Genomic DNA, 20,860 nt, shown 5'->3' with positions numbered 1-20,860 from the left:
GGCGGGAGCGCCGCCGCGCTTCCCAAGCGGCGCACTATCCAGTGCGCCACCAGGCCGGCCCCTGGGTTTTGCTTTAAGAAGAGTCTCTGTAAGAAACAATTTGGCAAGCCTAGAAGTTGAGCAGCTCAGCACGTAACACAGAATGGCTGTCATGGCTGAGGTAACTTCCTAAGGTGGTGAGCACAAGATTGACAGGTAGCTATGGAGCGTAACTATGATGTGGTTAGTCAAGGGGCTCCAGGGGCCAAACCTTGATGACAGCACAGAGAAATAAGAAACCAGCTCCAAGGTGGAGCCATTTGGGCTACCAAGAATGGGAGTAAGCTGAAAAGGGGCTATAATGTGTCAATATAGTTTGAGTTTACAAACTCTAGGGCTTATAAAATGCCAGGCAGATCTGGGCATTAGTATCAAGGAGTGCACAATCTACTGGGGAGAAATAAGGATACAAAAATACCTACAGTGCACTGCTGTCAATGCCACATTAGTAGTACTCTCCCCCACACCCCAATGCTATGACAGTGCAGGGGAGGAGGGATTCTGGCTGGGAAGGCTTCACAGAGGAAGAAGCCTTTGAGACAGTTCTGGAGAATGTTATCACCTGCTTCCAACAGGTAAAAATGTGGGAGAAACTAATCCAGAAGACCAGAGACCTGGTGAGAAGAAAGGCTGGTGGGGGTGGGGTGGGGTGGGCAGGGGGCGTACAATCAAGGAAGACCAGGTTGTCTGGCTTGGCTACACTTGCTAGAATGTGAACAGAAGAGATGGGAAGAACTCTGGAAAGGTCTTACCTGCCAGGCCAACAAGATAGAACTAAAGCATCGGATAAGTAATGGAAGAGTCCATAAAGGTCTGAAGGTGTTCAACAAGGGAGATAAGATCAGATCTGTGCTTGAGAGATTACTCTGGCAACAACAGTAGGGAAGGAATAGAGCTAATAAGGCAAGCTACTAGCCAGGAGTGGCCTGGGGGCTACTGCGAGCCAGCTTCTGGAAGCTCTGCTAGACAAAGGTAAATGGTTACTGAGCAATCTCGAAACCTGACAGCAAGTCAAGACTGAGTCAAGCAAGTCCAACAGGTCTAGTATCCACAGGCTACTGCATCATGCTTCAGCCTTACTCTCGCTATACCGATTGACCTCTTGGAGAAAGACAATTACTAACTCCCATCCTGTTAATAAAGAATTATATTAGTATAATGTTTGTTAAGGGAAACTGAGTTAGAATATGAGTTTCTCTCTCTCCTGGGAAAAAACTACATTTCAGAAGCCAAAGGAACTCAAGGAGGTTGAAACTGTTGTAATTATAGGCAAACTGGAAGGAAACTGCCTGCCCTAGGAGTCCAGCCTGGTGCAGTACTGACATGTCATCATGTCTTAGACATAATGTCTTATGTCTTGGTACCGCACCAGGCTAAAGCCTTAATGAACTTGTCTGTAGTGTCCCTCCAGGCAGCCAGGAATAGGGCAGACTATGTGGGGGGGAAAAGTCCCTTGCCAGGCTGGGAAATTGGGAAGCAGTTTGCACTGCCCAGTACAGAAGCCAGCAAAGGAGTAGGATGCTCTTCCAAGAGCAAGTGATAGACCCAGACCAAGCCTCAGGCCTGTAGATGACTTACTGGCTTGTTCCTGATCACCCTTCATGTTGGCTGCAGCCACACCAGCCTGGACCTCCTCCTTTTCCAGAGGCTCCAGCAGGCCCAGCTCCTGAAAGAGGGAAGAGATGCAGTAGAAGAGAGTCCTCTCGGGGTCATGAACATGCTTTAGGAGCTGCCAGCATGAGCTCCCAGGTCCACCCAGCCAGCTACCCTCAATCCTACATCTCCTCTTTGGGAAGAATAGCCTGGCCCACCCATCCCTATTAACCCATCTTTAACCTTTCTTACCCAGCAAGCATCTAAAATAATAACATAGATAACACAAATATAAATAGTGTCAGGGAGAAAGTCAACAGCACTGAAAACAAGATTGCTAAGTTGAAGCCCTAATTCAGCAATGGGGGATATATCACTAGCTATTGGACTCCCCGCTGGGTCCCTCATGTTCAGTCTGAGGGACTCTCAGAGGACAGAAGCTGATTAGTCTAGTCCACTAGACTTTGGGTGATTTAACCATTTAAACATGTAGTCAGCACTTACTGAGTGCAAAGAACTGAATAAGAGGCCCTCTCCCATCCTACAGTCAAATAGAAGAGGTAGCAGGTAATAGACGGAGCCTGACCTGTGCTTTCTGCTCTCTGTCTGAGCTCAGTTGCTCCAGGTACCAGTCAGTAAAGTCTCTTCTCACCCCTTGCAGGCCTAGGGCAGGGTCTTGAAGGGCCTCAAGCAAGGCCTCAGGGCTCTGTCTCTCCAGGGCATCATCAACAACTTCTAGAGCCCCGTGTACTGAAAAACACCGGCTCTATAATGAGCAGTGTGAGAAAGCCCACCTCTTACCATCCCCAGCCCAGCCCCAGGAATCTGCCCTCTTCCTGCCTTCCCACAGTTACCTCCACCCTTGTCCCTGGGTTCGGAGCCCACTTGGTCCAGCCCAAATTCTTCAGCTTGGTCTTCACAGCCTTCCCATCTCACCACCCCAGACCCTGAGGATATCCTGACCCAAACAGGTAACCGTCCATCCATCTTGAGCTTATAAGCAGCCCCTCCTGCCCTGATCTCTCCCTACCCCCATCTATTCCCCATGCTTCCTTCTCAAAGGACCCCAGCTCAACTGCGCCCCAGCATCAAGAGCTGCAAGGCCTGCCCCTTTGCCTCTATCCTCTCCATGGTTGTCCATTCAGACAGAAGCCTCTCTAACAGTGACTGTCTCTCCTCCTGACACTGCTAGCCAGAATGCAGAGCACACACTCCTCAGACTCTGATCTTTCCCCAAGGCAAGAGTTGGTCCAAATGAGGCTATAGGGCTTTCTGGCCTGAGAGAAGCCATCTCCAAACCTCCCAGTACAGGGGCTAACCCTAAGAGCACCCGCAACCCCCTCCTGGCTTGTCTCTCTTACCATTGACGTGGTTGATGTTGCCCTGGATTTCAGCCTGAGTTAGGTAATGGTCATAGATGTCCTGGCTTTCTCTGTCATCCTGCAAAAACTACATTGAGAGGGAACCATGGAAAACCAATTCAATCTTCTCCTACTTCTCTCTCCCTGTTTATACTTATTTCTTCTTCTGGGAACGTTCCCAAGGCCAAAGGTCAGTCTGCTTAGAAAGACTCTGGGGAAACTGTGGGGTCTAATCCCCTGGCACTGACACCGTTAAGCCAAACCAACCTTTGGAATTTCCAGTCCAATCTCATCCTGTTCTACATTCCAGAGCCCCTCTCCAGCCTCCCTGAAGATTCATCCCCCCAGAACCTCTTCTCTAGTCCTCTCTTCTGAATTCTCATCATTCTCTCGAGTTCTTCTGTTTCTCTAAAATCACTGATAAGTTAGTTTCTCTAAGAAACTTTGGAACCTAGAGACAGGACAGATAGGAGTCCTGGTTTCACTTGAGACTTTCCAGGCCACTCAGCTTTTTCAGCCCTTGCACCCCAAATTCCTCCTTACGTGGTTCCTCGCATTGGCAGCCTTCTGCATCTTGGCCTGAGCCAGCAGCTCCTGGTAGATGGCTGCCAGAGGCTCTCGAACATTCCCCAGAAGAGCATTGGGATTCTGCAAGGCAGCCAGTGTGTCTTCAAACACCCCTCGCTCCACTGCCTCATTGATGGCAAGAACAGCTGCATGTACTGGGAGGGGGCAGGGAACAAGATCAGGAGTCCAGAACAAGCTCCAGATCAGAGCACAGCCTGTTGCAAGTCACTCTGACATCATCCCTTTTTCCATCCTCAGGGGCCATGCAAACCAGGGAGCCTGATGGCCCTGCCTGCAGAAGAGGTGGCTGGAATCCATCCACGGAGTGTGAGGCTTGGAGTCCTCCTGTACTCACTGAGTGTACCCTTGGCAGGGTAGAGCCCAGTCCCTACCTGCAGCCTCATCCATAGAGAGCTCATTGGCCAGGATGCCCCCGATCTTGCTGAAGGCAGGCAGCTGGAGGCCATATTTGGCCAGTTCAGAAGCCATGTTGCTGAGTTCCTCAGCTGTAATGAAACCGCAGGGGCCCTTCATCAGGTCCCAACCCCCCAAGACCCTGCCCAGACTGTGGTAGTTGGGGAAGGAATGAGCTTACCTGTGAATTTCACTTTCCCATATAGATCATGTATCTGAGGGGCCAATCCCAGCCGGAAGAGGAAGAGACTGGGAAAGAATAGAAGGCATTGGAAGGCACTGGGCCTGTTCATTTCATCACTCTGCCCATAGAGGGTTTGTACGAGATACTGTGGGGACTCAGAGATGAAGACTATTCAGCACCTGCCCTCAAGTCACTCCTGATGCTCAAGGAGAAATATGCTATAGAAGGTGGATAAAATGGTGTGGGAGGTTCTTCCCAGAGAAGGGAACATTGCAGTAGCAAGTCACTGGATGGAGAGGAGGAATAGGAAGGATACAACAAACAGAGACCCTGATGAGCCAAGGCACAGAGGCATGAAAGGACATGGAAAGTGAACTTAGGAAGAGATGACATGGTAGACACAAGGAACTGGCCAGTCACTTTCTATGATTTAGCCAACTGGTTGCTGATGATGGCTGGCTGTGGGTAGGACAAAACAGCCTTCAACATTCAAAGTGGTGTGCATGTGATGCCTTGATGGGTCCTGTACTGATTCATTTATACCCCAGTCACAAGCTGAAGACCCTATCTTGCCTGCCCTTTCCCTGCACCTACACAGGGCACACATAAAGGTGCCCACAAACATGCACATAAATCTAAACGCAAATGGAAATCTAAAACCTCACTCTCTTGAGAAGTTCTCCCTGTGGTCTGCCCTCCATCCTTCCTGCTGCATTTGTTACTATTGATTGTTGGTTGCATCCACCTAGAAGAATCTGGATGGCAAAATTTGGGATCTCTCACCTGAGGGCATGAATGCAGTAGACCACCCGGGGCATGTTCTTTTTGTCATAGATGTCCGTGGTCTCTGGGAAGAAAGTCTAGAGGGGAAATCATCTGGTTACTGCCACTGGGGACCTTTAAATAGCACCAGATATGGAGAGAGAGGGCCAAGGAATGGGTCTTCCTCTCAGACCTGAAGTGTGTGCTCCCTTGTTGCCTGGGGCTTCTAGATCAGTCTCCCCAACCACTCCCATTAAGCCCAGCATAAAAGAAAGGCACCGGGAACACACACTAAGCCAAGACCCAGCCACAGATGCACAATGACAGGATGTCCTGGATTAACCAAACACCAGACGAGGCTGTGGAGGCTATAGGATGCAAGCTATATCCTCCAGGAAAAACAGGCCCCTGGCCACTTTATAGACCCAGCAAGCCTGCATGCATCCCCTTAGATGCCATAAAGGTGGTATGCTGGGGACTGGTCACACTCCCGAGGGAGGGACCACAGAGGCGACAGGGTACGTTGTCCCTGTCAGAGGCCTGATCAATGGGGGTCCCTCTAAGAACTTAGTCGTTCCAGACATGGCTTCCCATGCCACCTAGTGACTGTAATGAGGCCTAACTTGGTTACATTTAGGTGCATGATAAAGGACCAAATCTAGAGACTTAAAGTATTCCAGTCCCACTGAAGACACATGCCCTCTATTGCTTCTGCCTCCCATCAAAGCATCTTTCCTCACTGCTGTTTCCTTATGTTATAGTCCCCTTCTACAGTGATGAAAAACAAAGCAGAAAGAAATCATGCATTGCAGAATCCTATCATGCCTTAATTTATATGGTTCTTTACAATTCGCAGAGGGAATTCACACAGACCGTGGGATCCTCCTGACAACATTATAAGGTAGACAGGGCAGGATTACCATCCCCATTTTATAGATGAGAAACAAATTGAGACTCAGAGTAAAAGGACATGCATCATGGGTCCAGTGGGGTCTTCGGCCTAGGTTTCCAACTCAAGGCCTACCACTTAGGGATGCAGTGTGCTCTTGCTTCATGCTGTGCAATTCTGGTGGAAAGATGGCTGGCCAGAATAAGTCCTGTCTCCAGCATTACACAGGGGCCCCACTGCATGATGGGACCCATGTGACTCAGGCCAGGGAGTCTTTACTCCTTTTCCCACAGGGAAGTGGAGTCAGAGACCAAGTAACCTGGTTCAAAGACAAACAACCCCAAGGAACTCTTCTCTTAGATTTAGAAGACACATGAAAACGGGACTAAAGGGTCCAGGGAAATAAAGCATGTGTGTATGTGCTTAAATACACATACACACATGGGGGGCTGGTAAAGAGTAAAGATGAAACCCAATGTTACCGAAGGCAGACCGATGTGGGCTATTGCAGACAGCCAAAAGTTGATGTTATCTGTGTGACGGAAATGCAAGCCAGTTGCCTGAAAGAGAAGGAAAGAGAAGAAAATCTGTTTCCACAGTCTCAGCACTCCCTATGGGCAGAGTCCAGACCACAGCTTAAAGATTCAAGAGGGAGGGATGGAGGGAGCCACAGGACCCCACTCTGTGGATTTCCCATCCCCCCCAGCACAGAGAAACATAGACAGACAGAAACCACCAGGAATGGATGACCCAGCTGGACACTTGGGAAGGATGGCACAGGGATGGAATTAATAATCCAGTAAGGCTTCCTAGAAAAGGGGAATCCAGCTCTGGGATGGAAAGGAGAGGAGGGTTGGGCTGGCTAGAGCACAGAGAAGGGACAGCATGTCCAGGAAGTACCTTTAGGATGGCAAAGGCCACAAGCCTCTAGGTGTAGACTGTGGGTAGAAAAGTCTGCTTGGCAATTCTCATTTCAGGGCATCTTATTTTATTTTATTTTTGGGGTCACTAGCCGGTACAGGGATCTGAATCTGTGACCTTGATGTTATAAGGCTGTGCACTAACCAAATGAGATAACTGGCTAGTACTCATCTCAGGGGATCTTAAAGCCCACCTAGCAAGTGCCCCTTGCTGCTTAGGATAGTACACACCCACCTGGCTGGGAGACACCAATTAATACCTGCTGTCTTGGTGCAATAACTAATAGTACCACCTTTCATCCTCACAGTGTCCAAATTTGGACAATAAGTTATATGGCCACCCTACCCTCACAGCTTTGAGGAGAAGGGATAGTTTGAGAGGAAAAAGGTAGAAGGTAGAGTCCACTATTCCCTTACCTGATACCGTAGCTGCTCCACATCATAGATCTTCTTCAAGGGAACAATGGAGGGCGCAAAACAGTGGCCCAGCTTGGCCAGCAGCACTCCGTTCCGGAGGCTTTCCTCTAGCTCCACTGGGGAAGGAAGATCCTCCTTCAGGCAGGCCTCCATCCAGCTAAGAACATGAGAGCACCTTCTCACCCACTCTGGCAGTCCATAGTGGCTTATTCTAACCGCAATAAGTTAGAATTAACTTATCCTTCCCTCTCTCCCCCTAAGTGGCCCCTGACCCTCCCCTGCCTCCTATTCCTGCCCTATCCCCTCTCTACCCATTGTCTGGCTGCTCCCCCCCTCTCCTAAGCTGCCCCAAATACCTGGATTGGTCAACTCTAGTCCCACCCACCCCAGAAAATCTTCCCTAACAGATCCTGAACCTGTCCATCTTCAGTGAGGCTTAAGCAGACTCTTACCCTATTACATAACATAATTTCTCAGCCTGGTTACATATTTGGGTGTTGAACCAAACTGAATTTGCTCACTTCTCTCATTATGCATTGTTCTCTGAGAACCCAGGTACAGAAAGGTCATGTCTATCTGAATGATCTAAATGGCTCATAATCCAGCTTTGAAAATGATAAGGATAGTGGGCAATCCCTGGGTTGATGGGAGGGGAGCAACACAAAGGGACAGAAAGACCACAGCTCCTGGAATCAGAAGGCCCACTTTTCACACCATCTCCCCCATCTCTCCCACTTCTCTTCTCTGAGCCTCAGTTGCATGATCTGTAAAGAGGATAAAACCGAAAAAAAACTAAAAAAAAAAAAAAAAAATGAGGATAAAACCACCTGCACTTCCTGCTTCAGTGGGCAGCTGCCAGGATCAAATGAGCAAATGAATGTGAAAAAACTTTCAATATAAATGTAAAGTATTATTGCTGATGGTTGTGTGAGGGAGAGATTAAGGGCTCCTCGGATAGAATCTCTAAACTTCCCTACATATTGGGGTCTACAGGAAAGTATTTGTTTCCAAAGAGAGAGCCAGTCACGCCTTGCTTCATGCCTTCGCTGCCATAGACAGCTTATTTCCTGACTTCCTTATCCTACCAAAATTTTTTGAGACCATTAAAGATACACTATTGATTAAAAGGAAAGAATTAAAAACACCAAGGTCCAGGGTTCAATCCCTGTAACAGCCAGCTGCCAAAAAAAAAAAAAAGGAACCAAATAGCCCTAAGATGATGAGGAAAAGTTCTTTAGAATTTAAGCTCATAAATGTAGAAGAAATGACAAAATTTGAAAATAGTCATTTTGCACTCTTAATAAAAAAATAGATTCTAGTGAGGACCAACAATGGATGAAGGGATTAGATGAAAAGTTAATGGGGAATTTTACAATGTAGAGATCAAGTTTTTATCAACTGAACTCCCAGATTGAACTTAGCATCACTAAGAGTGGAACAAGCCGACACTGTATTCCTCCTATAATATGTAATATGAAACACACACCACCACCAATGAAAACTTCTTGTTTTTGTTGAACCTGAATCTAATCAAGCCCTTTGAGCCGACATCCATTTATAGGAAATATAGGGTATACAGGAACAAGGTGAATGATAGAAGAAAGCAATAAGACAAAGCCAGGGTGTTCCACAGGAAAAATGTTCGTTTCAAGTCAATGACATAAAGAACTGAAAAGGGAGGTGGACTGGTCTAGATTAAAAAAGACTTAAAGTGCTGGTTGGTTACTCAATTGGTTAGAGCACGGTGTTGCTAACACCAAGGTTAAGGGTTCGGATCCCGTACTGGCCAGCCACCCACAAAAACAAAACAAAACAACAACAACAAAAAAACACTTAAGAGACATACAAGCAAATATGTAAGCTTTTTTAGATCCTTATTTGAATATGCCAACTGTAAAAATAAATTTCTTTTTAGACAATCAGGAAAATTTTTAAATTGCCTGGATATTGATCTTCCAAGAGTTTACAGATAATTTAGTTGGGAAGTATAATGGCATTGTGGTTATATAAGCAAATGTCCATACATTTTAGAGACATATCGAAGTATGTAGGGGGATAAAAGGATGTATGTTTAGGATTTGCTTTTTTTTAAAAAAAAAAAGATACTATTTCAACTTGTCCTTTCCCACAGAATGAACCCTTGTCCTGTTGTATTTGCTTTGGGGGCAGATGCTTGGGGGGTCGGGGGGTGGGAAAGGGAGACCATCTTTATGGACTCTGCTCACCGCTTGGCTTCCTCCAGCCGGCACAGGTACTGGTAGGCAACGTTCTGCCTCCTCTGCTCATCCATCTCCTCAGCTGTGAGGCGTTCATCTGAGCAATGAAGCGAGATAGGATAAACGAAAGGAGCATCAGAGGGAGCCTTAGCATTTATGCTTCTTCTTACACTTCCTTAGGCAACCCTGCTCAGAAACCTGACACATCTCCATGTCCCTCCTGTTCTTCCCAGGACACCCTATAATGGGGGTGGGGGGGAGAGTCCTTCTGTACCAGAAGCATTTCTTCTCTTTCCTCTGAAACCATCTTACTGTCCTCCTCCTCCTTCCCAAGTCTACTCATAGCCCTTCCCTTTCTGCCTCCCAGCAGGTATGCCCAGAGCCCTCCTTGGCTGGGAACTTAGCTCCTTATACTCATATTGTCTAATTAGACTCTGAGTTCTCCAAGAACTGGACCTGTGTCATCCTTTTCGGGTACTCTCTCAGGGCTAGGATTAACAGAACCAACTAGAACTCATCGTTCAACAGCCATTTATTCATTTTTTCATTCATTCAATATCTCCTTTATGTAAGGTATTGGGCTAGTGGACCCTTACTCTTAAGAAATAGAGATTATTATTAGAAAAGAAAAACATGTTAGCAAATAACTCCGACTTAATGTGGTCAATGTGATTAAGCCCATGAATAAAATCTACGGAAACAGCAGAGGTAGCAAAGGATTTTACCTATGAACAGGGTCTTAAAGAACGAACAGGCAGAAAGGGTTAAAAGGCAGTCCAACAGAGGAAACCACACAACTCATTTGGGATTAAGTGGAAGAATAAAAGAGAATTTTAAAAGATAACAAGGGTAACTTTACTATCCTTTTTGGTACAGGTCACCTGAGGAGGAAAATAATCTTCAAGCTAAATAAAATGCAGACAATACTCTGACTCCCAAACTAAAGAGCAGGGACTCCCTTAAATGAGATAACACTCATACTGTGCCTTAACCACAGCCTCACTTTATCCTTCTCTCTCCTCTTCTCCCCCATCTCTCTCTTCTACTTAGAGAAGACAAAGCAAAATCAAACAGGTGGAAGAAAGCTACACATCCCCCCAAGAAAATAAACTCAGAGGGCTTGAAAAGAGATAGAGCTTAGTCAATCCATCTTTGGCTGAGCACTTAATGTCATTCCCAGTCTTTATCCTATTTCCTTATAGTGCACATCCTGCAACATTATTTGGGGGAGGGCAGGGCTATTTGAATTGGCACGTAAGCAAGTTAAAACACACACTCACACACATCTCCAAGTACAGATTTGAAAGCATGGCCAACCGCAGGAAATCCATCGGTTCCTCTGAGGGGGTGTATGAGGAACAAGTGTTGGTTGTTAAGCATGGAAAATAAACCAGTAAGTGAGTGACATCACCTCAGAGTTATGAATCAAAGACTGTGAGAGATGGGCGGGACTTTGTAAGTACACACACACACACACACACACACACACACACACAGTATCTTAAAAAAAAAAACGTCTTCCTGCCCTTCTGAGGTCTGGAATTAGCTTTCCATCCACTGATGGGTGGACATAGACTTTGCTTTTTGAATCCTAGTGGAGAAGAAGGAGGGGGTGGAAGAAGGAGCAGGTTTTGCCTTTCATTCAGAAGATCAGATAGAACCTTTTTACTGTCCCATCCTTCCGACCCCAGTCTCCCTCTTTCTAAAGCAGTGTTTTTGAAAATGTGGTTCATGTACTACGTGCATCACAATCACCTGGGGTGAGAAAAGAAGCATAGCAGATTATGGGCCCCAATCCATACTACGGGAGCTAAAGCTCTGGGATGGGGCTCAGTAATCTGCATTTTAAACAAGCTTCTCCGGTAATTTCGGCACCCTAAAGTTTGAGAGGCGTCACAAAGCGGCATCTCAAAGCCCAAGAGTCCCCCCGGTCACCTTAGGCGTGGCAGCGTTTGGCAAGTATGGTAGCCATTAGAGTTACTGCTGAATTTTAAGGGGCCAGACAGAACACCTACATTCTCCCAACCCCAGAGCCCCAGAATTTGGGAATAAGGGAGAAAACTCTTTGTAAGCTTTAAAGCGCGGCACAGAAGTCAGGAGGCGTTTTGCGGCTCATAGTACTACTCCCTCCCGCTGGCGCCCGGACTCAGTGCTCCCTTCCCACTGAGCAGTGCCACGGCCCCTTGCCCCTTACCCAGCCCCCGCCCCAACCTCTCCCGGGATGGCCAAGCCCCCGACTAGCAGCACCACTGCTGGACCCTTCTCAGACCCTTCCGGCACTCACAGGCCGCCCGGCCGGGGACCGCTCCTCTGCCCTCCATGTTTCTCCTTCCAGGTTTGAATCTCCCGCCGCTGGGCCACCGCCCCTCACCATTGCCACAGGACACTTCCGGTCCGCACCGCAGGGAACCCTGGGATTTGTAGTTCCACGCTGCAGAGGCGCACCACCCAGGTGGGGAGGAGAACAGTACCGCCAGAGGCCGGGATGGGGCGCTCTCCTTCCGGCAGCTCCTGGCTTGCTATAGCACCAGGACTCCTTCGCTGCTAAACCGTGTGGTAGCGCCACGACTTAAAACCAGAGAGTCCTACTCCAAGCTTGAGTTCTTAACCGCTATACAGTACACTACCTCCAAGGTCTTGGACATAAGACTGCAGAAAAGAGGGTATACTGGAGAGGGATCTCAAAGGTGGAATTAATAGGCTAAGACTGAGAGCCAGAGAAGGAGTCAAGGATTGCTCCTCGGTTTCTAGTTCAGAGACTGGTTTAGTGGTCTACTAATAACACTGCGAATGTAAGAAAGGTAGAGTTGGGTAAATATGAGTTTCACCTGGACAAGTTAAGTCTACAGGTATACATTTAGAAATTATTGGCATATCGGTGGTGTTAAAATCAGAGGTGTGGGGCCGGCCTGGTGACGCACTCGGTAGAGTGCGGAGCTTGGGAGCGCGGTGGTGCTCCCGCCGAGGGTTCGGATCCCATGTAGAGACCGGTCCGCTCACTGGTTGAGCGCTGTGCGGGCGGGACGCGGAGGGTTGTGATCCCGTTGCCGGTCGCGGTATGTACGGGCGCGACACTGAGGGTTGCGATCCCGTTACTGGTCACGAAAAAAGACGAAAAGGAAAAAAAAAAAAAAAAAATCAGAGGTGTGGATGAAGGATTTTTGGAAGAGTATGTAAAGTAAGTAGAGAAAATAGCAAAGGACAGAGTATTGGGGACACTAGCATTTAAGAGGTGGAAAGAGGGCCCAGCAAAGGAAATGGAAAAGGAATTGTCAGAGAAGAGAGTCAGGACACAGTAGATCACAGAAGCCAAGTGAGGAGAGGGTTGCAAGATGTGGTGGATACTGCAGGGAATCAAACAAGAAAAGAATTCAGAAATGGGCCGAGCCCGTGGCGCACTCGGGAGAGTGCGGCACTGGGCGCGCGGCGACGCTCCCGCGGCAGGTTCGGATCCTATATAGGGATGACCGGTGCGCTCACTGGCTGAGCGCGATGCGGTCGGTCTCGAAAAGGACAAAAAAAAAAAAAAAAAAAGAGAGAATTCAGAAATGATCACTGGATCATTGGGTGGTCATTGGAACCTTGGTGAGAGCAGTTTCAGTCCTTGACTCCTCCCCAAATCATCCTGTCTCCTTAAGGGAAGACTGCTGAGTGAAGGGCAAACTGACCAGGGAGTGGTAGCATCCTGAAGGCTCAGCCTGCAGGCAGAAACTACAGGCAGCTGGGAGAACCTGCCTTAGGCATGGGCACTATTGCAGCTCAGGCCACACCATCCCAAAATGTGACTGTAGGAGACCAGAATATGCCACCCCAAAATATACTTCCTTGGCATATTTTGAGTTGGTTATTCTGAAACTGCAGGCAAAGGAGTATCTCTGAAAAGCTGACCTTTTGTAAAAGAAATTTACATCTATAAAGGAAATCTACATTACTAAATTATCTGTATAACTAGACAAACTTTATTCACCATACATTTCTTCCCTTCACCCTCCCATAACTTGTGTCACCACCAACCCCCAGATGCCCCAAGCCCCTATTCCTTTCTGTAGCTCAGATTTCTATATATGCTTCATTCATCTTACCCTTCCTCAAGTCTCAGGTTTTGTAGGACTCCCATGCGTATGCACACAATTAAAATGGTTTTTCTCCTGTTATTCTATCTTATGTCAATTAATTTGTGGCCCAGCCAAAGAACTTAAAAGGGTAGAGGAAAGTCATTTTTTTGCTCCTCTCCAGCTTCATCTGCATCTATGACTATGCCTGCACACAGCAGGCACTCAGCAAAGGCTGCAGGGCAAATGCAGGTGAGCCTGACTACTTCCTTGTAATTTTGTTTCTGGCAAAGGCTTCTGTACTTAGGTACATGAGAACATTTGCTTTCTGATGCAGGCCACCCTTAGTGAGTTGGGGCATTAGGTCGCTGTTGTCCTGAGGCCTGCTGTCCTCTCATTAAGCAGAACCTGGAGATTGCAGATCAATGGAGCTGGGGAAAGCAGTTTGGGGACAAAGAGGCTCTTCTGATCTCCAGACCTTTTCTGACCATCAACATTTCACTCTGTTCTCAAAATGTGAAGCTACTACACAGAAGCATAGTATGTAAGAGAGAGTGTGTTTGTAAGTGTATGTGTGAAAGGGCTAACTACTTTAAATCAGAAAACCTAGGGTCTAACCCCAGCTACATGACTGCTCTGTGTCCTTAGGCAAGTCTCCCCTGCTCTCTGAGCCTTGGTCCCCTCCTCTGTGAAATGAGGGGATGAGATAGATGATCTCTCAGGGTATAACTAGTAACCAGCCCCACGATGCTTTAATTCATTCCTTGAAGTGAGGTACTTGAGGGGTGTGTCTGCAGAGGTGGGGGACAGAGGAGCTGGCAGGGCAATGGAACTCAGGTGTCTGTGTCCAAGCACCATCAGGGTTCAGCACTAAGATAGGGCAACTGAGCTGTCACTCAAAGAATTCCCTACCAGTGGATGGTGGTTGCCTAGTTGTCTAGTAACCCCCAGGGCTTTGAGCTAAGAGCTAGGGGAGGTAACCCAAGCCAGAGGGGCCATTCCAGAAAGGCAGATGCGGAGACGACCAAAGAGGTAAGGCATCCTGCGTCCTATGGCAGGGGGGCCCCAAGTCTGGGTGGGGGTAGTCAGGAATGCCTGGGGTTGAGGCCCTTAAAAAGGCAGGATTTCTGGGTGGCAGGAGGAATTTCTTTGGATCCCTGCACAGACCAGCCACCCAAACAAAAGCAAACAAACAAACAAACAAACAAAAATGTATCACCTCTGCCTTCCCCTCCTAAAAAAGAAAAAAAAAAAAAAAAAAAAAAAAAAAAAAGAAGAAAATGGGAGGGGCTGAGAGCCCAATGCCTGGGTCTTCTGTCTCCTGGAAGGAGAGTTCATAAAAAGACTTGCCTTTCAAGGGGAAAGATACCAACAGGATGCACATGCTGATGAGATGAATATATTTGGGTTTAAGAGGGCTCTGGAGACAGAGCAGGATGTTGGGGGATCAGAACCAGAGAGCAGACAAGACAGCCAAGGAGATGAGGAGAGAGAAGTTCCCCTTGAGATGGGGAGGGAGCAGTAAGTAGAGACAGAATCCCTCACTCCTGTAAGTTGGCTCCTTGCCAACTCAATTGCCTGTTCAGTTTTGGGTCCTCAGTGCCTAGTATGGCTCCTGGCACACAGCAGGAGCTCACTGAGTATTTGTTGAACTGACCTGAACTACATCTTGAGATGTGACAGCAGGATTACCTAGATTAAGAGTGGGGGGTGTATGTGGAGGCACAGCGTGAAGGAAGAGAGGATGTATATGCTATTTCTTCATCCATTCATTTGTTCATTCCATAAACATTTTTTATTGTGGTAAAATACATAACACAAAATTTGCCATTTTATCCATTTTTTTTTCCTTTTTTGTCTTTTTTTGTGTCCGGCAACGGACCGCAACCGCCAGGAGCCATACTAGGCACTGAGGAGCCAAAACTGAACAGGCAATTGAGTTGGCAAGGAGCCAACTTACAGGAGTGAGGGATTCTGTCTCTACTTACTGCTCGCCAGGAGCCATACTAGGCACTGAGGAGCCAAAACTGAACAGGCAATTGAGTTGGCAAGGAGCCAACTTACAGGAGTGAGGGATTCTGTCTCTACTTACTGCTCGCCAGGAGCCATACTAGGCACTGAGGAGCCAAAACTGAACAGGCAATTGAGTTGGCAAGGAGCCAACTTACAGGAGTGAGGGATTCTGTCTCTACTTACTGCTCGCCAGGAGCCATACTAGGCACTGAGGAGCCAAAACTGAACAGGCAATTGAGTTGGCAAGGAGCCAACTTACAGGAGTGAGGGATTCTGTCTCTACTTACTGCTCCCGGCAACGGGATTGCAACCCTCGGTGCTGCGCCCGCCCCTCACTCAGCCAGTGAGCGGGAACTGGTCTGTATGTGGGATCCGAACCCTCAGCGGGAGCGCCACACTGTAGCAGTGCGCCACCAGGCCAGCCCCATTTTATCCATTTTGAAGTGTACAGTTCAGTGGCATTGAGCACACTCATACTGTTGTGCAACAATGACCACCACCCATCTACAGAACTCTTTTCATCTCATTCAATAAACATCTATTGGGAATCTACTATGTGCCAGACCCTTCAAATTGCTCCAAATCTAGTGGGGGAGGCAGACAAGAAAGTCAGCAAGTCTAATCTAGTGTGATACATGCCATAAAGACACAGGCATAAGGTGCTATGGGACTACAGAAGCACCCAGTTGATGGAGAGGGCTTTCTGAAGGAGGCTGTTACTTGACCTGAGGTTTGAAGGAGGACTAATAATTAGGACATTAGGATAAGAGTCGATACAGTGACAATGGGATAGATGAAAAAGTGAGATGTCAGAGAGAAATCCTTGAAATCCTGAGGGTCACACCAGAGCAGGGATAGAGCAGAATTGCCCTAAAAGGATTGTGTTCTAGTGGAAGCCAAGGCTGACCTACTGACCCCTCTGTTCCCCATAGTCAGCCCCATGTCTTCCACCAACCCTGAGGATATCCTCCAGGAGCCTGACCATGAGCCCTCAAGCTCCGAGAAGAAAAAGAAGAAAAGAAAGTGGCTACAGCAAGAGGCCAGCATTCGAGCCCTCACCATGGCTGGCCATGGGGCCCTACAGGCTGGCCAGAACCACAAGGCCTTGACCAGCTTCCAGAGGGCCTTCCTCCTGGCCTCTGAGGCCCCAAGAACCAGGGATACCCCTGTGTTCCGAGCCTGTGCCTTCAACCTGGGGGCTGCCTATGTGGAGACTGGGGACCCAGCCAAAGGCCTTGAGCTCCTCCTGCGAGCCCAACCTGAAGAGAAGGCACAGGGCAGGTGTCATGGTGACCAGTGTTTCAATGTGGCTTTGGCCTATCATGCCCTCGGTGACCTGCCTCAAGCTTTGGCTTGGTACCACAGAGCTTTGGGCCACTACCAGCCCCGGGGTGACCAGGGGGAAGCCCAGGCAAAAATGGGAGCCTGCTACCAGGCTCTGGGACAACCTGAACTAGCAACCCACTACCTACAGGAAGCAAGCCGGGCCTACATCCAAGCAGGGAGGCCCCAGGCCGCAGCCCTGGCACTGGGGGCTGCGGCGGGGTGTATGCTAAAGAGTGGGCAGCATGGGGTGAGTGATGTGGTGCAGGTGCTAGAAGAGAGCCGGAGGCTTGCTGAGAGGAGCACTGAGCGGAGACCACTGGGTGAGGCCTTTGGCAGAGTAGATGTGGGATCTGGGGACACACCAAGCCTGGTGATGCTCTGAGGGCTGGGGAAGGGGCTGGGGTCACTTGGAAGAGTGGGACAGGGCTGCACCAGTACAGCTTTAGTTATTATGCCTGATCTGGCTACCAGTGACCCTGGCTGTGCCTTCTAGGGCAACTCTATAACGACCTAGGCCTGGGCTACTCCCAGCTCCAGCTATTCCCGCTGGCAGTGGAGGCCTTCCTGCAGGCTCTGCCCCTGTGCCAGGGGCCAGGAGAGCAGGCCACAGTGCTAAGAAACCTTGGTATGGCCCACAATGCCCTCGGCAACTATCAGGAAGCCCAAGAGTTTCACCAGAAGGCAGCTGACCTACATGGTGAGTGCAAGGGGCTTGGGAATGGGACTGGTACCAAGGGACTAACTGGGGTTCCAGCAGGGGCCACAAGCTTGAGGATAAATGGAACTTCAGGACCAGTTTTGGGGCCTGGAAGCCCAGAACCAGGGGGTGAGGGCTGGGAGTGCAGGAGATGGGTTAGCCAGACAGGACAGAGGGCTGTGGGCCCAGAGATTAAGGCCTGGGGTTGGGAAGGCAGCAATGGACAGAGGGAAGAGCCCCGGCTGGGAGTCGGAGCCTGAAGTGGAGCCCAGACCCTCCTCTCACTGTATGTAACACTCAGCAAGTCACTTTTGCACTGTGAGCTTCAGTTTCCACATGTATAAAAATGGGGCTATTAATACCTGCCTTGTATACCTTGTAGGGTTGTTGCATGTCACAAACTAGCCAGGTGGAGGCATTGAGGCCAAAAATTAGGACAAGGAAAGGCTGGGTCTCAAGAGTAAAGGCTTCTGTGTCCACCGGGAGTTGTGCCAAGGCTGGGCACCAGGACTTTTGGGAACCTTCCCTTGGTTGCTGGGGGCAGGGTCCTGATGCCCTAGCAGCCAGAGTCCCCTCTTAGGATGGGATGGACTCTGTTGTCAGGCTCTGTAGGGCAGCGGTGGGAGCAGGGCCGGAGCTTTGGCAGCCTGGCATTTGCACTGAGCCAGCTGGGGGACCACAAGGCCGCCAGAGACAACTACCTGCATGCCCTGCAGGCTGCCCGGGACACAGGTAAGGATTGGGGGTTAGCATGTGACTTGGGGGGTTCCCAAAGCCTGAGGGTCCTTGGGGCTGGTGGGGAAGCAAATGGGGGGACCTGGGAGTGGTGGGGTCCTCTGGAGGGGCGGGTCAGTGGAATAGGGAGCCATGAGAGGACCCTTCAGGCTCTCTTCTCCAGGGGACATGAAAGGGCAGTGGCAGGCCTGCGAGGGTCTGGGGGCTGCTGCAGTCAGACTGGGGCAGTATGACCAGGCCTTGAAGTACTATAAGGAAGCGCTGACCCAGTGTCAGGTGAGACCCTCCATCCTAGAATACAACTCTTCCATTCTATCCCTCCTCCAGGAAGCCTTCTCCAGCTGAAATTCCTACCTTCGTTCTTTGTCTTCTCACCACCTTTCATTCACTCATCATACATGCATCTAACACATTCTGTGCTAGGTCCTGGGATACCACTGTGAGGAAGAGCCCATGTCTATCTACAATTAGGGGCAGGTGGTGGCAGGACCCTGGGAAAGGCATAGGGATGGGGAGGGGAGACAAAGCCCCCTTTCCTGTATCTTACTACCTCACTTTCCTGAAGACCACAAAGCCCAGGCCTTTCCCCATTACTCCATTATCCATTCTTTCCCCAGAAGGAGCCAGATTCTGTGCGAGAAAGGCTGGTGGCCAAGTTGGCAGATGCCATGAGAACCCACTTGGTCCAGGTGGGGCTGGTCCAGACTCACACCCTGGTGAGACAACACCTGAGACAAGAAGCTTGGGTTGGAGAGAAGGGGGTGGTGATAAGCAGAGCTGATGTTCTCAGGGATGCTGCACTTGACTGCTCATCTGTGTTCATCTGCCCAGGAGCCTGCACATGGGATCTATATCACTTTCCCGGAGGGTGGGGAGGAGGGCAGAAGATAGTGGCACATCTCCTACACAGGGCTGTTCCAGGGCTTTGGCTAAGTGGTACAGCTCATTGGGCGAAGGCCAGGGGGTGCAATCAAGAATCCTGAACTAGGGCTGGCCAGTTAGCTGAGCTGGTTAGAGCATGCTGTTGATAACACCAAGTTTCAGGGTTCAATTCCTGTTACCGGCCAGCCGCCAAAACAACAAAACAAAAAGAATCCTAAACCATATGTGAGATGAGGCGGAAACAGTTCAAGTCCTTGGATGCAGTTCCCTAAATAGCCACAGGATGGAGATGGTGCTCCAAGGAAATCCTTTCCCAGCTACAGATATCTCGCGGGCATTTTTCTTGTGTGTCTCCACCATGTCCCTCCTTCCCAGGGTCTGTCTGATCCTGTCTCTACTTCCTGGTCTCGCTCTACAGGTCACTGTCTCTCCAACTACCTCTACCCTCAGGAAACCTCTTCCTACCCCAGGAATTGAAGTTATACTTCAATATTTATATGATATATTTAATAGATTTTACATCCTCTTATTTTAAAGACTAGAAGACTGTATTTACAATCTGCAAGCAAAATTAAATTAGCCTGGTACAGGCAGAGGATTGGATTGGGAATCACAAGACCTGGGTTCCATGCAAGGTCAGCTGCCAACTTTCTGTGACTTTGCCCAGTGAGGCTCCAGGCAGGATGGGGTGGTAGTCTGGCTCTGTCCAGGTCTGATAGTCCATGAGCCTGAAGTCTAACTTGAGAGTGACTAGTGAGGACCTTAAGAGAACAAAGGGCCTCACCCCGACATTTTATTCTTATAGACAAGCAGCACACTGGGTTGTCTGTCACATAGGTCTCTGTCTCTCTGAGGTCATTGTATGGCCCTGCAGGCAGCTGGAGGGAACATACACTCCTGCCCTTTTTCTCAAATTGATTCCTTTTACTCCCCTTCATGCCCAGACTCAGGCTCCTGGAAAGCCCCAGGCTCCAGGTGGGGCTGCTGCAGGGACCCCAGCCTGGAGCAGCACAACAAATGTCCCACACAGGTGAGTGGGGTGGGGGTAGAGTTTTGGGAATGGGCAAGGCCTCTGGAGGGTGTTGAGAGGTTTTGCAACAGGCTGGACCTCATCAGTACCCCCAGGGAGGTAGGGACACAGCAGGGTGCTGCTCTGCCCAGCCGTGCCCACCTGGTTTCCTGCCCCTACAGATCATCCGGTGGGTGGGAAGATGAAGAGTTTGAGGAGGGCCACGAGGAGGAAAAAGAGGAGGAGTCAGTGAATATTCCCAAGACATATGGGCCCAGAAGACTGGAGCGTGAGTTGATGTAGGCTGTCCCTTGCCGTGCCCCTGCTCCCCACCAATGGAGCACTCTGTCCACCCCACCTCGTTCTTGTTTCCTCACCGCTCATCCACCTCCCATCATTTCCTCTCCCCTTCCCAGGTCTGATGCTGAGGCCTGGCACTGCTCAGCACCACCCTGACCCCGACTCTGCAGGTTTCCAACGCTCAGAACAGCTCTCCCCACCCGTTTCTACTTCTTTCTTTTTTTTTTTGTCTTTTGTCTTTTTCCGTGTCTGGCAACGGATCGCAACCCTCAGTGTTGTCCCCGTACTGGACCGGGGACCGGCAACGGGATTGCAACCCTCGGTGTCGCTCCCGCACCTCACTCAGCCAGTGAGCGGGAACCGGTCTGTATGTGGGATCCGAACCCTCGGGTGGGAGCGCCGCCGCGCTTCCCAAGCGGCGCACCCCTCCAGTGCGCCACCGGGCCGGCCCCCCCTCCCTCTCCTTCCCACCCCCGCCCCCCCT

At 49.4% G+C, this 20,860-nt stretch overlaps 2 protein-coding genes across 2 annotated transcripts in view; one reads left to right on the top strand and one right to left on the bottom strand.

The window, feature by feature from the left end:
* Window positions 1-11,683, bottom strand: part of IQGAP3 (IQ motif containing GTPase activating protein 3) — a 38,524-nt gene extending 26,841 nt beyond the window's left edge. The window contains exons 1-11 of the mRNA XM_008570531.1: window positions 11,647-11,683; window positions 9,372-9,459; window positions 7,147-7,303; window positions 6,292-6,369; window positions 4,942-5,018; window positions 4,156-4,223; window positions 3,953-4,066; window positions 3,537-3,715; window positions 2,994-3,072; window positions 2,219-2,382; window positions 1,618-1,705 (exon numbers count right to left, since the gene is read on the bottom strand). Of these exons, the coding sequence (XP_008568753.1) occupies window positions 1,618-1,705; window positions 2,219-2,382; window positions 2,994-3,072; window positions 3,537-3,715; window positions 3,953-4,066; window positions 4,156-4,223; window positions 4,942-5,018; window positions 6,292-6,369; window positions 7,147-7,303; window positions 9,372-9,459; window positions 11,647-11,683 (1,129 nt within the window). The remainder of the gene's footprint in view (window positions 1-1,617; window positions 1,706-2,218; window positions 2,383-2,993; window positions 3,073-3,536; window positions 3,716-3,952; window positions 4,067-4,155; window positions 4,224-4,941; window positions 5,019-6,291; window positions 6,370-7,146; window positions 7,304-9,371; window positions 9,460-11,646) is intronic.
* Window positions 11,684-16,367: 4,684 nt separating this feature from the next.
* Window positions 16,368-20,860, top strand: part of TTC24 (tetratricopeptide repeat domain 24) — a 6,135-nt gene continuing 1,642 nt past the window's right edge. Inside the window, exons 1-7 of the mRNA XM_008570520.1 lie at window positions 16,368-17,073; window positions 17,247-17,450; window positions 18,054-18,182; window positions 18,349-18,461; window positions 18,803-18,901; window positions 20,012-20,097; window positions 20,259-20,365. Of these exons, the coding sequence (XP_008568742.1) occupies window positions 16,368-17,073; window positions 17,247-17,450; window positions 18,054-18,182; window positions 18,349-18,461; window positions 18,803-18,901; window positions 20,012-20,097; window positions 20,259-20,365 (1,444 nt within the window). The remainder of the gene's footprint in view (window positions 17,074-17,246; window positions 17,451-18,053; window positions 18,183-18,348; window positions 18,462-18,802; window positions 18,902-20,011; window positions 20,098-20,258; window positions 20,366-20,860) is intronic.

This window comes from Galeopterus variegatus, unplaced genomic scaffold (assembly GCF_000696425.1).
Source record: "Galeopterus variegatus unplaced genomic scaffold, G_variegatus-3.0.2 Scaffold33, whole genome shotgun sequence".
NCBI lineage: Eukaryota > Metazoa > Chordata > Mammalia > Dermoptera > Cynocephalidae > Galeopterus > Galeopterus variegatus.
The sequence above is the reverse complement of the archived record's forward strand: the minus strand, read 5'-3'. Positions and strand labels throughout refer to the sequence as shown.